The 12,002-nt window shown below is 41.6% G+C and overlaps 2 protein-coding genes across 2 annotated transcripts; both read left to right on the top strand.

The window, feature by feature from the left end:
- Positions 1–1,085: 1,085 nt before the first annotated feature.
- Positions 1,086–6,359, top strand: yars2 (tyrosyl-tRNA synthetase 2, mitochondrial). The gene is made up of 5 exons (XM_051382106.1): positions 1,086–1,888; positions 2,664–2,831; positions 3,003–3,158; positions 4,387–4,557; positions 5,963–6,359. The coding sequence occupies exons 1-5, from the start codon at positions 1,101–1,103 to the stop codon at positions 6,120–6,122; spliced, it is 1,443 nt and encodes a 480-aa protein (XP_051238066.1). The 5' UTR covers positions 1,086–1,100; the 3' UTR covers positions 6,123–6,359.
- Positions 6,360–7,585: 1,226 nt separating this feature from the next.
- Positions 7,586–12,002, top strand: cdkn1bb (cyclin-dependent kinase inhibitor 1Bb). Its single transcript, XM_051382107.1, has 4 exons — positions 7,586–7,803; positions 7,945–8,389; positions 8,690–8,818; positions 10,342–12,002. Exons 2-3 carry the CDS (start codon positions 7,951–7,953, stop codon positions 8,803–8,805), a joined length of 555 nt encoding a protein of 184 aa, XP_051238067.1. The 5' UTR covers positions 7,586–7,803; positions 7,945–7,950; the 3' UTR covers positions 8,806–8,818; positions 10,342–12,002.

Raw genomic sequence — 12,002 nt, 5'->3', positions numbered from 1 at the left:
CCACATTTTCCTTTTTTTATTTAAAAAGGTCCTGTGTGTAACATTTAGGAGGATCTATTGGTAGAAATTGAATAAAAGGTATGTTTTTCACTAGTATGTGATCACCTGAAATTAAGTAATATATTTCCGTTACCTTTGAATGAGAATCTACAGGAGGTCATCTTCTATGGAGGCCACCATGTTGAACTGCCATGTTTCTACAGCAGCCCAGGAAGGACAAACCAAACGCTGGCTCTACATAAGGCCTTTCATGTATTTTACAAGTTTTACCACCACAGGTTCTCTTACAAGCTTTGTAGGCTAGTGTGTGACAGTTTTTTTACATTTCGAATACTACGTAGCTCCAGATTTGCTGTGTGGTATCAAAAAAGACTACACAGTAAAACACATTAATTCAGCAGAATGAAACTGAAATAATGCCGGCCTTAAAAATAGATTTTCACACAGGGAACCCCCAAAACACAGTGCCTTAAGAAAAGGTATTTTAGCTGAATTGAGGCATTAAGGCCCTTGTTCTGTCACATATTGTGCTTTAGATTACCACCCAGGAAAAGCAGGCGATTCCTCCAGGGCCACAAACTCTAAGAGGTCCTGCAAGTTCCAGGTTCAATGTCTGCATGGTTTGGGGAAATTTTTAAATACACAATATACACTACATGGGTATGGACTACAGAATTACAACACCAGCTGAGTTCAAAATGACTTTGTCCTGCATTATTACCAAATCTTAAAACCCTGTCTTGTGGTTTTAATTGCCCACCTTTATTTAAAGTAATATTGTACTCATAGGGTGCAGATTCCTATGCAGGTTTAAATGATTTGTTTACTTAGAGGTGACAGTATACACAATGCACAGAGAAATGGTGGTGGAGGGGGTCGTGGCTCATTTGCGCCCCCAAGTGGACGAATCCGTCCATCTGCATGACACTGACACTGACAATGTGCTTGGGAACTGCTGCAACCAAAACACTGAAGGGCTGAAGAGCCTTGAGGGGCTGTTCTGTTACAACCCAGTACACTAGAGGGCGCTCTACTCCAAACAAACTACCCATGATTCTCAACTACTCCTCCTCCTCCGTGTTCTTGTCACATTGTCCAACATGGCTGCGTCCATGGCGAGGACCTGTCGTTATGTATCGCGGCATGGACTCTGTATTCTGCCAAGGCGAACGAGTCTTTGCCTTACACCTCGGTCAAATATTCACTGTTCTTCAGCTGCACACAGCGGACTGCTCTTTTCTCTAAATACACGCGGTATATTGAAGGACTCTTTCCCAGAAGATGCAGCGCAGGAACAGCTCCCTCGGTTGCTCCAGTCCGGTGCTCAGACTGTGTACTGCGGCTTTGACCCCACGGCCGACAGCCTGCACGTGGGCAACTTGCTCGCTCTCGTGGGCCTGCTGCACTTCCGAAACGCCGGGCACCACGTGCTCGCTGTGATCGGAGGGGCCACGGCGCAGATTGGAGACCCGAGCGGGAAAACGAGCGAGAGGGAGCGGATGTCCGCTGACGTCGCGGAGGCGAACACCCGCAGCGTCCGCGAGTGCATTCAGAGGATTTTCACCAACCACGAGCTGCTCTTTCACGACAGCTCCAGGAAGCTGGGCACCGTGACTGTGCTCAACAACCTGAGCTGGTACAAGGACTGGAACGTGGTGGGGTTTCTGTCGGAGGCCGGGAGGCACTTCAGGATGGGCACCATGCTCAGCCGCCACAGCGTGCAGTCCAGGCTGAAGAGCGCAGACGGTATGAGCCTGAAAGAGTTCACCTACCAGGTGTTTCAAGCTTATGACTTCTACCACCTGCACCAAATATACGGCTGCAAGATTCAGCTCGGGGGCACCGACCAGCTGGGCAATTTGATGTCTGGCCATGAGTTCATTCACAAGTAAATGTCCATCCTATTTAAAAACGGGTTATTGTTGCGGCAATATCTGTTTTGTATTGCGAGAGAGAGAGAGAGAGAGAGAGAGAGAGAGAGAGCGCATTGTTCCAAACCTCGTTCAAAATTCTGATTATTGAACATATAACTTAGCATTTAGAAACTGTATACACACCAGAAACGTGACTGAAGGTATTGAGTGACCTTTCAGGAGCCACTCTTGAATTCTGCATACATACCTAGCAGCTATTTATTTTAGTTAAACACATTTAAAACCATTTCAAACGTTGACACACTTGAGATTGAGACCTGCTTTGTGTTTTTAGCCACCAAGGTGACGCGTGTGTTTGGCCTTAGTGATAAAAATATCACCTAAATCTTCAGAAGAGCTCTTGAATTATATGTTATAGATTAATGAAGGCAGTCTGCTGTCACCTAGACTACAAATAATGCTGCAAGATTCAACCTGGAGGCACCAAACTCCACACATTTTAAACAACTCTGGTTCCTCATTTTGTTAGTTGTTAATTGCAGTGTACTTCACATTACAATTTGCTTGAAATCCTGAATTTGATCAACAACATATACACAAAAAATAACAGTGTGATCACATCCCCATTTGATTCCACTGGAAACTGAGTTACCGCCACGCCTTATGATAAGCATGCAAAAAGGCCAATGTGTACTGTTCAACTCACAGGTTTTGAAATACCTACACCAGACATGGTGTAGGTATTTCAACATTGGCAACATTGTTTAATAAATCCTGATTCCTGTGTAGAGTGAGCGGTGAGGAGGCGTACGGCCTGACCATCCCTCTGGTGACCAGCACTGTCGGGGACAAGCTGGGGAAGACGGCGGGCAACGCAGTGTGGCTCAGTAGAGACAAGACGTCTCCCTTTGAACTCTACCAGTACTTTCTCAGGCAGCCTGATGCCAGTGTGGAAAAGTAGGTGAAGATGAAGCCTGCATTTGATTAAAAATATAACAGCGCAAGATCTGAAAACCTCTCATAAATCACATAATCCGTCTGTTTGAGGTATAATCTGACATCATGTAAATGTATGCGTTCTGTGTAGTGTAATAGGAGGCTGAGATATATGGTGTGGTCTTTTTGCAGGTACCTGAAACTGTTCACCTTCCTGCCTCTGGCAGAGGTGGAGAGGCTGATGGTGCAGCAGAGAGAGGATCCAGGTAAACGCCTCGCACACAAACGACTGGCTGCAGAAGTGACCAAACTGGTGCATGGAAAGGAGGGTCTGGAGAGTGCAAAGAGGTCAGAACAGCTGTGTGTGTGTGTGTGTGTGTGTGTGTGTGTGTGTGTGTGTGTGTGTGTGTGTGTGTGTGTGTGTGTGCGTGTGTGTGTGCATTGGTTGCACTAGTGCGCCTAACTTTTTTTTTTTTTTTAGGTGCACCAGCACAAAATGTAGGTGCACCCAAATTTTTCATTGCGTCGCCTTTATCGCTCTCCATAACTTTCATATAATGTGAATGATTTTTAAACAACAATAAGGTGTAGAGAAATGTTTGTCTTTATTTGAAGCACAATTCTATATAAAAAGAAAAATAAAGTGTTTAAAGTGCTTCACTGAGCTGAAATTGAAACTAAATTTCAAACTAAAACACTAAGCAAAATAAAACATTTCCAAATAAAAGTGCGATATGAAACGTTGTTGACCCGCTCACAATGCACTATTTCCGGCCATATTCTGACCGCACTCCTGACAGTACACGCAGTTCATTGCGTTACGTCCTTTGTTGTACCTCAGCCAGGGAAATTGTTTCAGCCAGTCCTGTCTGAAGGAATATATTTTGAACTTTTTAATTTGGGTCTCGGAGCCGGGCTCTATTCCAGACTCGGTTGTCTCCTCCTCTGGTTCCGAGTCTGATGCTGTAGCCGAAGGACCGGGGCTCGGCAATTTTTAAACACACACAACTTAGCGCAGTGAACAGGACCACAGCCAATCAGAGGCAAAGACCCGCCCGAGCTCTGTCTCTTATTGGTTAAGAACCCGATATGATCCTACCATGAGTGTGTGAGTTCGCTCACAGGAGAACACAGAGACATGATGCACTTGCGAAATAATTGTATGTTTTCACCCGGGCAGCGTCAGGTGCACCAGTGCGACCTAGAAAAATTATTAGTCGCACTCTTAAAAATTTGAGCCCTGGTGTGTGTGTGTGTGTGTGTGTGTGTGTGTGTGTGTGTGTGTGTGTGTGTGTGTGTGTGTTTGGACTTTAGTATTTAATGCTCTTTTATTCAATATAATTATGATGTTGATCATTTCTTACAGTTTTATACACTGTATTTAGGTCAACCTATTAAATGCAGCAGGAATTTATTAAGTTTAACAATAATACGTGTGCGACATAGGAAGACACAACATCCTTAACTCCACTAGGGTCACTGTTATGTAGCTGCTCGTGACCTCTAACCTCCTTGTAGAGGGGCCAGTTTACCTATCCAGAGAAGATAAGTCATATTTCATGCATCATCGTTGCAGATGTACCAATGCACTGTACCACAGCAGTGTACAGGCCTTGGAGGAAATGAGTGATGAGGAGCTTCAGGAGCTCTTCAAGGAGGCTCCGTTCCATGAGCTGCTGTTGGAGCCAGGAACTACTGTGATAGACACCTGCCGCATGATCAACGCCATCCCAGAGGGAGCCAAAGGGTAGGTACTCCCATCCTGCTTTCCTTAAGAGTTACAAAGGAGAAGGAGCTATTTCCAGCACCTCTGGCATTTTGCCATAGACAATGTTACATGATTCACTGTTGGAGCTTTTTCTACAGCTTGTATCAGCACGGACCTCTCCCGGATAAATTATCAGGCCAAAGGATTCACAACTGCATGAGGAAAAAAAACACCTTTTTTGATTAAAAGGTTAAAGCTTGTGTGTAAAACAAGTTTGAGGGAGGAAGTTAACTACGACTCCCAAGGAGCATTTTGTCAAGAAACATCCAGTCGCCTAGTTTTAAATTCTGTCACATCCAACATCATAACCCTCAGTTTACATTTCTAACCCTGCTATCTAGCAGTTGGGGTTTTAACGTAAAAATGAAGTGTTTTTGACAATCGATACAATATCACAATAGAATATTTTTCTCTATTTTCTTACACCCCTAATTGTCATGTTTTCGTTAGCATAGAATGAGCCGTTTTTATCTACAGACACCGCAGGCCACTTCTGTTAAGGCTGCTATGTTGAAACACCATGTTTCTACAGTAGCTCAGAAGGGACAAGCCAAACACTGGCTGTAGATAGGGCCATTCGTGTTTTTCTGCATTTTGCAGCCACCACAGTTTCTCCCTTATGGTTGGAAAGGGAGGGTAAAACGAGTGAGTTGCAATCTGCAACTACAGGGCTAGATGCTACTAAATTCTACACACTGGACGTTTAACAACTGCAAAGGTTTTGAATTTGCTACCACTCTGATTAGTGCCTCTGACTGGGTTGTTCTCCATGGAAATGGCGGCTGTGGCTTATGGGTATTGTAGTATGTAGAGTCATCCACTATGCTAAAATAACAGATTTGAGGGTGAGAGAGGATGCCCCTTCCCAGTATTTTCATGTGCTAAAGCAAGTTCCCACGTTGAATACCAAGGATGAATACATTTTTTTTTGGTACTTTTTTTCTTGATAAATGGCTCAAATGATTCTTCGATTTGCCAGAATTATTGACATTCATGCATTAATATTAAGTGACATTTAAGTGTGCATTACATGGGACAGTATTCCAATGTACAATTAGTCGATAAAGAGAAAATGAATTGCTAACAACTTCAGCAAATCATTGAATAATTTGTAAGCCATTTATTTTTTACAGTGGGCACAGTACCCAAAATAATCTGTCTGATGTGTGATGCACTGCAGTTTTGATATTGGTTGGAATTTCCATCATTTCCATTCATACTTTATTCACATTGTAGGTTTGAGAAAACAAGTTCAGAATACATCCATACAAACATGGAGGACAATTTTAATACGTTTGCATGTCCTTTGCATATCCTGACTATTTCAGACAGGTTAGAGTAGGAAAACCCTGTACTAACTGACTGTTGAAATGTTTGTGTGCAGGTATCGAATGGTTTTGGAAGGAGCAGTGTGGATCAACCACAAGAAGACAGAAAAACCAGAGCAAGTACTGATCCCCCAACTGCATATCCTATCAAACGGACTTACCTTGCTCAGAGTAGGAAGGAGGAACTTCTACATCATCAAGTGGCTCAGTCTCTGAGGATATCTGCTCTCACGTGGAAGCAGTTTTGACTTATGACGGACTGATTGGGAAGGTAGGTGACTAACACCTCTGCAGTGTCAGTGAGGAGACGTGGATGGACTGATATTTTGGAACACACTGCGCTTTTGGCATAGCCTGAACTCTTACTGTTATTTCCTGTGGTTGTCATATAAATATGTACATATGTGATGTTTAATCTAAAGCTATGGTATTAAAAAGCATTTGATACAAAGATTGTTGGCTGCTGACTTTGTACTGCTACAGAGGTCTTGTAAAGTGAACACTAGGGGGCAGCATGGTCTCAGTCATAATGGTGGCGCTACAGGCACTCACACAGCTGCACCACATTCCCTGCTGTGACCCCATAGGTAAATAATTGCTCACATTAAAATTAAATTGCAACATTTCTGGCAAACAGGTTATGGTTCTATTTTAAGCAAACCATGTGTCTTTCAGTTTGATGTGAACATAAGGCCAACATCTGTCTTAATGTGGCTATTTTTTCTGTCTATGTAGTGGAAGGTGTAAACTGTACCAGAAAGGAAAGAATTAGATTTTAAATAAATAACAAAATAAACTAATCTTGCTTTTAGCTTATTTTTAGATTCCATATATTTTATATTTCCATTGGTCCAATATTTTTTTGAAGCTTGGTGTTATATTTTACCTTTTTAGTAAAAAGTTTTCACTGTGGTGTAAATAACCATTTCTAACTTCCAGCACACAGGACCTTTCTCTGTCATTCTTTGTTTTTTCTTTTAGGATTTATTTATTTTTATTTATTTATTTTTGTGCATTTACAGACTACTGAATGTGGAGATGTGCGTTGCTTTTTAATCCTAGTACATCTGTTCTTCTCCTTTTTTCCTGGGGGCCTGTGGAGATGGGGACAGGGTCTGGAGAAGCAGCTGAAGGAGTATGAAAAGTTGGAAAAGTGGGAAAGGGTCAAATTAGCATGATTGGGATTGAATAGTTTAATAAAACGGAATGTATGAACGTTTTGGAACATTAAATGGTTTGAATGGAGTTTCTGTCTTAATGTATGAATGAGAAGATAAAAGCTAAAATGAGTATGAATAGCTGGAAAAGTGGGAAAGGGATGAAGGATGCAAAATATAGTATTAGCTGGGAGCTGCATTGCTTTACTAATGGCCGTTTTCTCTTACAAAAAATAAAATGCAACATGTTTTGGGGGTTTTTGTTTTTTTAAAGAAAGGCTTTGTCCCAAAATAATCAAATTACTCTTGTGTCTGTTACTTTTTTGGAGGACAGTCTAACAGTTTCAATTTTCATTTTCAATGTTCTCGCTGCCAAAAGCAGTCTAGTTTGAAGAAAAGCTTGGATTTTGGTGTTAAAAACACGGACGTGCTTGGATGCTGCAACTAACTGGTCCACCTTAAGAGACGGGGGCGGGCTTAAGCGTTCTGACCAATGAGCGGCCTTCGCATTTAAATAGCTCCTTGTGTCAATCATTTTTTTCCTCCCCCCCCAGTCAAGCTCCTCTCTCAAGTACATCTTTCAATCGCCATATTGGGTGCTGAGAAGGTTTGTTTGCTGTTTCTCCCACTACGGACGAAATTGACAGAGCGGCTTCAGTTCCTGTGCACTTTGTTTTGATGATCCGCGGAGACAGCTTTGGGCTTCACGACACCGCGGCCGTTACCGTCTCCAGCTCGACGTATGCATGGCATAAGTCGTTTTACGCTTGTTTTGGATCTTGCTAAGCAACAAGGAGATATCCGTTGTTTTTCAGCGGCGTGTTTTTCTTGTGAAAAACTGGACGCTCCCGGCCGTTTGACACATTTTGTCTTTTCTTTAGGGGAAAATGTCAGATGTTCGACTATCAAACGGGAGCCCGACGTTGGAGCGGACGGACTCCCGGGTCTCAGATCACCCGAAACCGTCAGCCTGCAGAAGCCTCTTCGGCTCGGTGGACCACGAAGAGTTAAAGAGGGATTTAAAGGGACATTTGCGGGAGATGGAAGAGGCTGCCACCGCCAAGTGGGGCTTCGACTTCGCCAATCACACGCCGCTGGCCAACGGCAGACTCGAGTGGGAATTAGTGGATTGCAGAGACGTGCCGAATTTCTACAACGGGCAGACGCGGAGGGAGAAGGGTGTCTGCTCTGCTGGGATTAGCGTGGATCTTAATGGGAATCATAACTGTGTTGTGGTGGCTCCGAGCGAAGACAGCGACAGGTCTGACGGGCAGATGGAGTGCACGGAGCAGTGCCCCGGGCTGAGGAAAAGACCTGCATGTCACGGTACTTATATTTTTGCACCAAAATGAGCGCTATGTTCAGTGTAACAGGTAGCCAGGCGGGGGCTTATTGCAGCATATCGATTACAGTGGGGGTATGTAGCCCATCAGGCTGAAGTGCACCGAAAATAGTCTCTTTTTTTTCCTTTTTTTTTTTATGGCTAAAAAAAAAAATTGGAACAAAATGACATTTTACAAATGAAAGGCTGATAAAACCGCTAAATCTGATTATAATTTTTTTATCAATTTCTTTTTTCCTTTCTTATTAAGTAGTAGATACTGACGGTAAACTTTGCTTTTGCAGAGCCCTCGGCCCAACATAAGAGGTCACACACCAGCTCAGATGAGGTTAGTTGTCCAAGCCTGAGCCACTCTGCAGAACGCACACCCAGAAAGACCAGTCCCAAGAGGCAAACGTGAGGACCAGAACACGGTAAGGAACTTTTTTGGATTTATTTGTATTTTTTATTTCTATATCCATATGGGCTTCTGCGTGTTGGTTGTGTAGTAAGGTAGTAAATGCAGACTATATCTCCCCTCTTCCAGCTGTTGATCTCCCCCAGAACAGCTGTAAATTGAATAAAATAGAAATTAAAGAGATATATCTTTTATCATGTTATTCTGCTACTATCAGGTGGTATCCTCGATGCAACCCCCCACCCTTTTGCAGTTCAGATGTAAAAATGATTTTGACTTCAAACAAACGTGCAGCTCTGACAGCCAAAATCCTCTTTAGTGTGTGAACTTCAAAGGTGTTGTCAGGCTGATCCAGTAGTAATAGCGGCTGTCGCAGCTGGTAGACTTCACCAACGCTTCCAGTTGTAGTTTTGCACTTTAAAGGTTGTTTCGATGCACTGTGATCGACGCAAAACTGAAGACAACGTGGATGCACATTTACACCTTTTTTTTTTTTTTTTTTTTTTTTTTTTACTACAACCGCTGCCTGCCACGGCCAGCCAGAGTTTCCGACTAAACTGTAAACAACAAGTGTGCTGAACAACAGTGTAGTAGTAACACGTCAGCAGCCACTGCCCTCAGCGCAGAGCAGAGCAGGGACGGGAAGGGGCTGGTCTCTCTCTCTCTCTCTCTCCCTCTCTCTCTCTCTCTCTCTCTCTCTCTCTCTCTCTGTGTGTGTGTGTGTGTGTGTGTGTGTGTGTGTGTGTGTGAGAGTGTGTGTGTGAGAGAGAGAGAGAGAGAGAGAGAGAGAGAGCGCGCTGCACACTGATGTTGCAAAACACACATCTGTCTCTGCCGGTGAAGTATGTGCAGAAGAGTCGTGCAGGTCTGAAATCCAATGTGCTTTGCTGCCCATGGCCTGGAGGACAGACATTAAACGTGCATTGTCCTGGCAGGATGTGAACTGTTAAAAGTTGCAGTGAGGCAGAAACACCTAAACTTGCCTTGTTAGTATATTTATTATTTGTGGATACAAGGGTGGCTAACATAATTTATTTTTAGTACACTGGAATATATAGAAAACAATGTATTTGATGAAGGAGAAACACAACAGGTTTAGGGTTCTGTGAAAAAATATCAGATTTTTGTTTACATCCCTGCTAGTTGTTTCTGCCTTATGGGAGCAACCGTCTTAAAAAGAAATCCTATAAATATATGATTCAAGACAGTGCTGGTGTAAAATCACACCTTTTGATATTTTTACAGCTGTAATATTTTGTACAGAGTCATTTGAATGAGCCAACAAAGCTCTGTCAAATTGTAGTATATTCACATTTCACACCATATTTTTTGTATACTGTCTTGTTGCTTTCAAATGAATCTTCCTCTTTAGTCAGAGTGCAAGAGGACTTACAGATTTTGCATGCACAAAATGTTTTGTCCATTCTCACTCATTTGCAAAAGTTTTCTGCAAGTGATGCATGAATCTCATGTCATAAGTTAGTCTTAAACCTGCAGACTCTTATTAACTTTTTTTCTTTCATCTGATTTTTCCCACAGAGCCGAAGATGTATTTCCCCTTTTTACGTGGGAAACCTCAGTGTTGGCCGATTTTTATTATTTCTGGGGGTTTTTTTTTTTTTTTTTTTTTTTCTTTTTTTTTTCTGAAGAGGAACTACACAGCATCAGAAACATATCAGCTCTCCTGAAGACGGGGGAGGACGCTGTTGAAGCACTGAATAGAAACACTAAAGTTGTGGCACTCAATTAAAAAGTTACTGCCTCTAAAAGCAGTTAATGTAGCAGTGTGCAATTAGGTTTGATTTCCTTTTTTGCTCCTTTTTTACTACCTGTGTGTAAATAAATATACATATTATATTATATTTCTCTCCATATGTAGCACATAAGAAAAGCGTTATGATTTGAACACAAATCCTTTTATGTAAAAAGGTGTGAATTTTGATTTGACTTGAAGAATTGCAGTGTAGTTTGATACATGTTTCCAAAATGCTGTTCTGTTTCTTTGTTATTTTATTTTCCGAAAGGCAGTGTGACTTTGACAAAGTCCCTAATTGCTACATTTAAAACAAAATCACGGTTTCTTAACAGTGTATCTTCACTCCGTCATCTTCCTAACTCAGCAGTGAAGAACGGTACAAATGTAGCTCATCTTTTATTTTTCCTTCCTCTGGTCACTTCAGTGTCACCAAGTGCAGGTTCTCCAAGATCAAGTTTCCCCAGGAAATCAATGCAGGAAATAAAAAATGTAATATTTCTGTTAGGACTTCCTTTACATCACCCAATATTTATTTTGTGATAGGTGCCTTTAGCATCAGTTGAATCATGGAATATGATTTTTTTTTTTTTTTTTTTTTTTTTTTTTTTTTCTCAAGTTCTCCTGAACACCTCAGCCACATTGTATTGGTGTGTTTGATTTTTTTTCTCTGGAGTTGTGAGGTACTCAGATATTGAAGGACAATGAAGACCATACAAAACTGCACAGGTTGTGTTGTAAAGTCATCCTCTCTTTGACTATCTTCCTTTTTGTTTCATCAGCCTTAATGCTCTTCAGAGAGGATGTTTTCTGAAAAGGGTTGAATGTCCTACAATACCAAATACATGGTTGCTTCAGTATGGTTGCCAGCACCACCTGTGCTCCTTAATTGACTTCACATCGTATTACTTTGTGATAACCTTGACTTAAATTTCCATGTATGTTTGTGCTTTTTTTTCTTCTTTTTTTTTCACCAATGTTGTTAGCCTGCTGAGGATGCAGATGTGAGCATCTAAAAGCTTCCCTTTATTTGTGTGTGGGTAAGTGTGTAAGTGTGGGTTATATTCAAAGAGACCAGTGTACACCTGGATGGAGAGAGAAAAAGCTTGTCTCATAAATGCAGTCACCATGCCTGTGTATTTGTGTAAATCTTTGCAATGTACCTATGTACATAATTTTGTAAAAACACTGAGAAATTATACTAACTTATTTATGTCAAGCTTTTTTTAATGTAGAATAAAAAAATGGGGTTTTGATTACAGTTATCCAAAGTGGCATTTACTTTATTATAATTGTCTTATTTTGTAAAAGCATATTTTTGGTAGTTTTTTTTTTTTTTTTTTTCTTATAAGGTTGCAAACTGAGCCTGATAAAATATTTGATGTGCATTTTGTAATGTGTGGTTATAAAATGTGTTGCAATCAATTAAAAGAGAAAATTAAATCTC

The sequence above is a fragment of the Dicentrarchus labrax genome, unplaced genomic scaffold (genome assembly GCF_905237075.1).
Source record: "Dicentrarchus labrax unplaced genomic scaffold, dlabrax2021, whole genome shotgun sequence".
NCBI classification, from domain to species: domain Eukaryota; kingdom Metazoa; phylum Chordata; class Actinopteri; family Moronidae; genus Dicentrarchus; species Dicentrarchus labrax.
This window is presented reverse-complemented; position numbering and strand designations above follow the sequence as displayed.

What these genes read in the sequence shown, in the direction of transcription:
- yars2 (XM_051382106.1), top strand. Translation starts at nt 1,101, where the DNA reads ATGGCTGCGTCCATGGCGAGGACCTGTCGTTATGTATCGCGGCATGGA. An exon ending in GGTCTGGAGAGTGCAAAGAG is followed by an intron (nt 3,159 to 4,386) that starts GTCAGAACAGCT and finishes TCATCGTTGCAG; the next exon opens with ATGTACCAATGCACTGTACC. An exon ending in ATCCCAGAGGGAGCCAAAGG is followed by an intron (nt 4,558 to 5,962) that starts GTAGGTACTCCC and finishes GTTTGTGTGCAG; the next exon opens with GTATCGAATGGTTTTGGAAG.
- cdkn1bb (XM_051382107.1), top strand. Translation starts at nt 7,951, where the DNA reads ATGTCAGATGTTCGACTATCAAACGGGAGCCCGACGTTGGAGCGGACG. An exon ending in GAAAAGACCTGCATGTCACG is followed by an intron (nt 8,390 to 8,689) that starts GTACTTATATTT and finishes TTGCTTTTGCAG; the next exon opens with AGCCCTCGGCCCAACATAAG.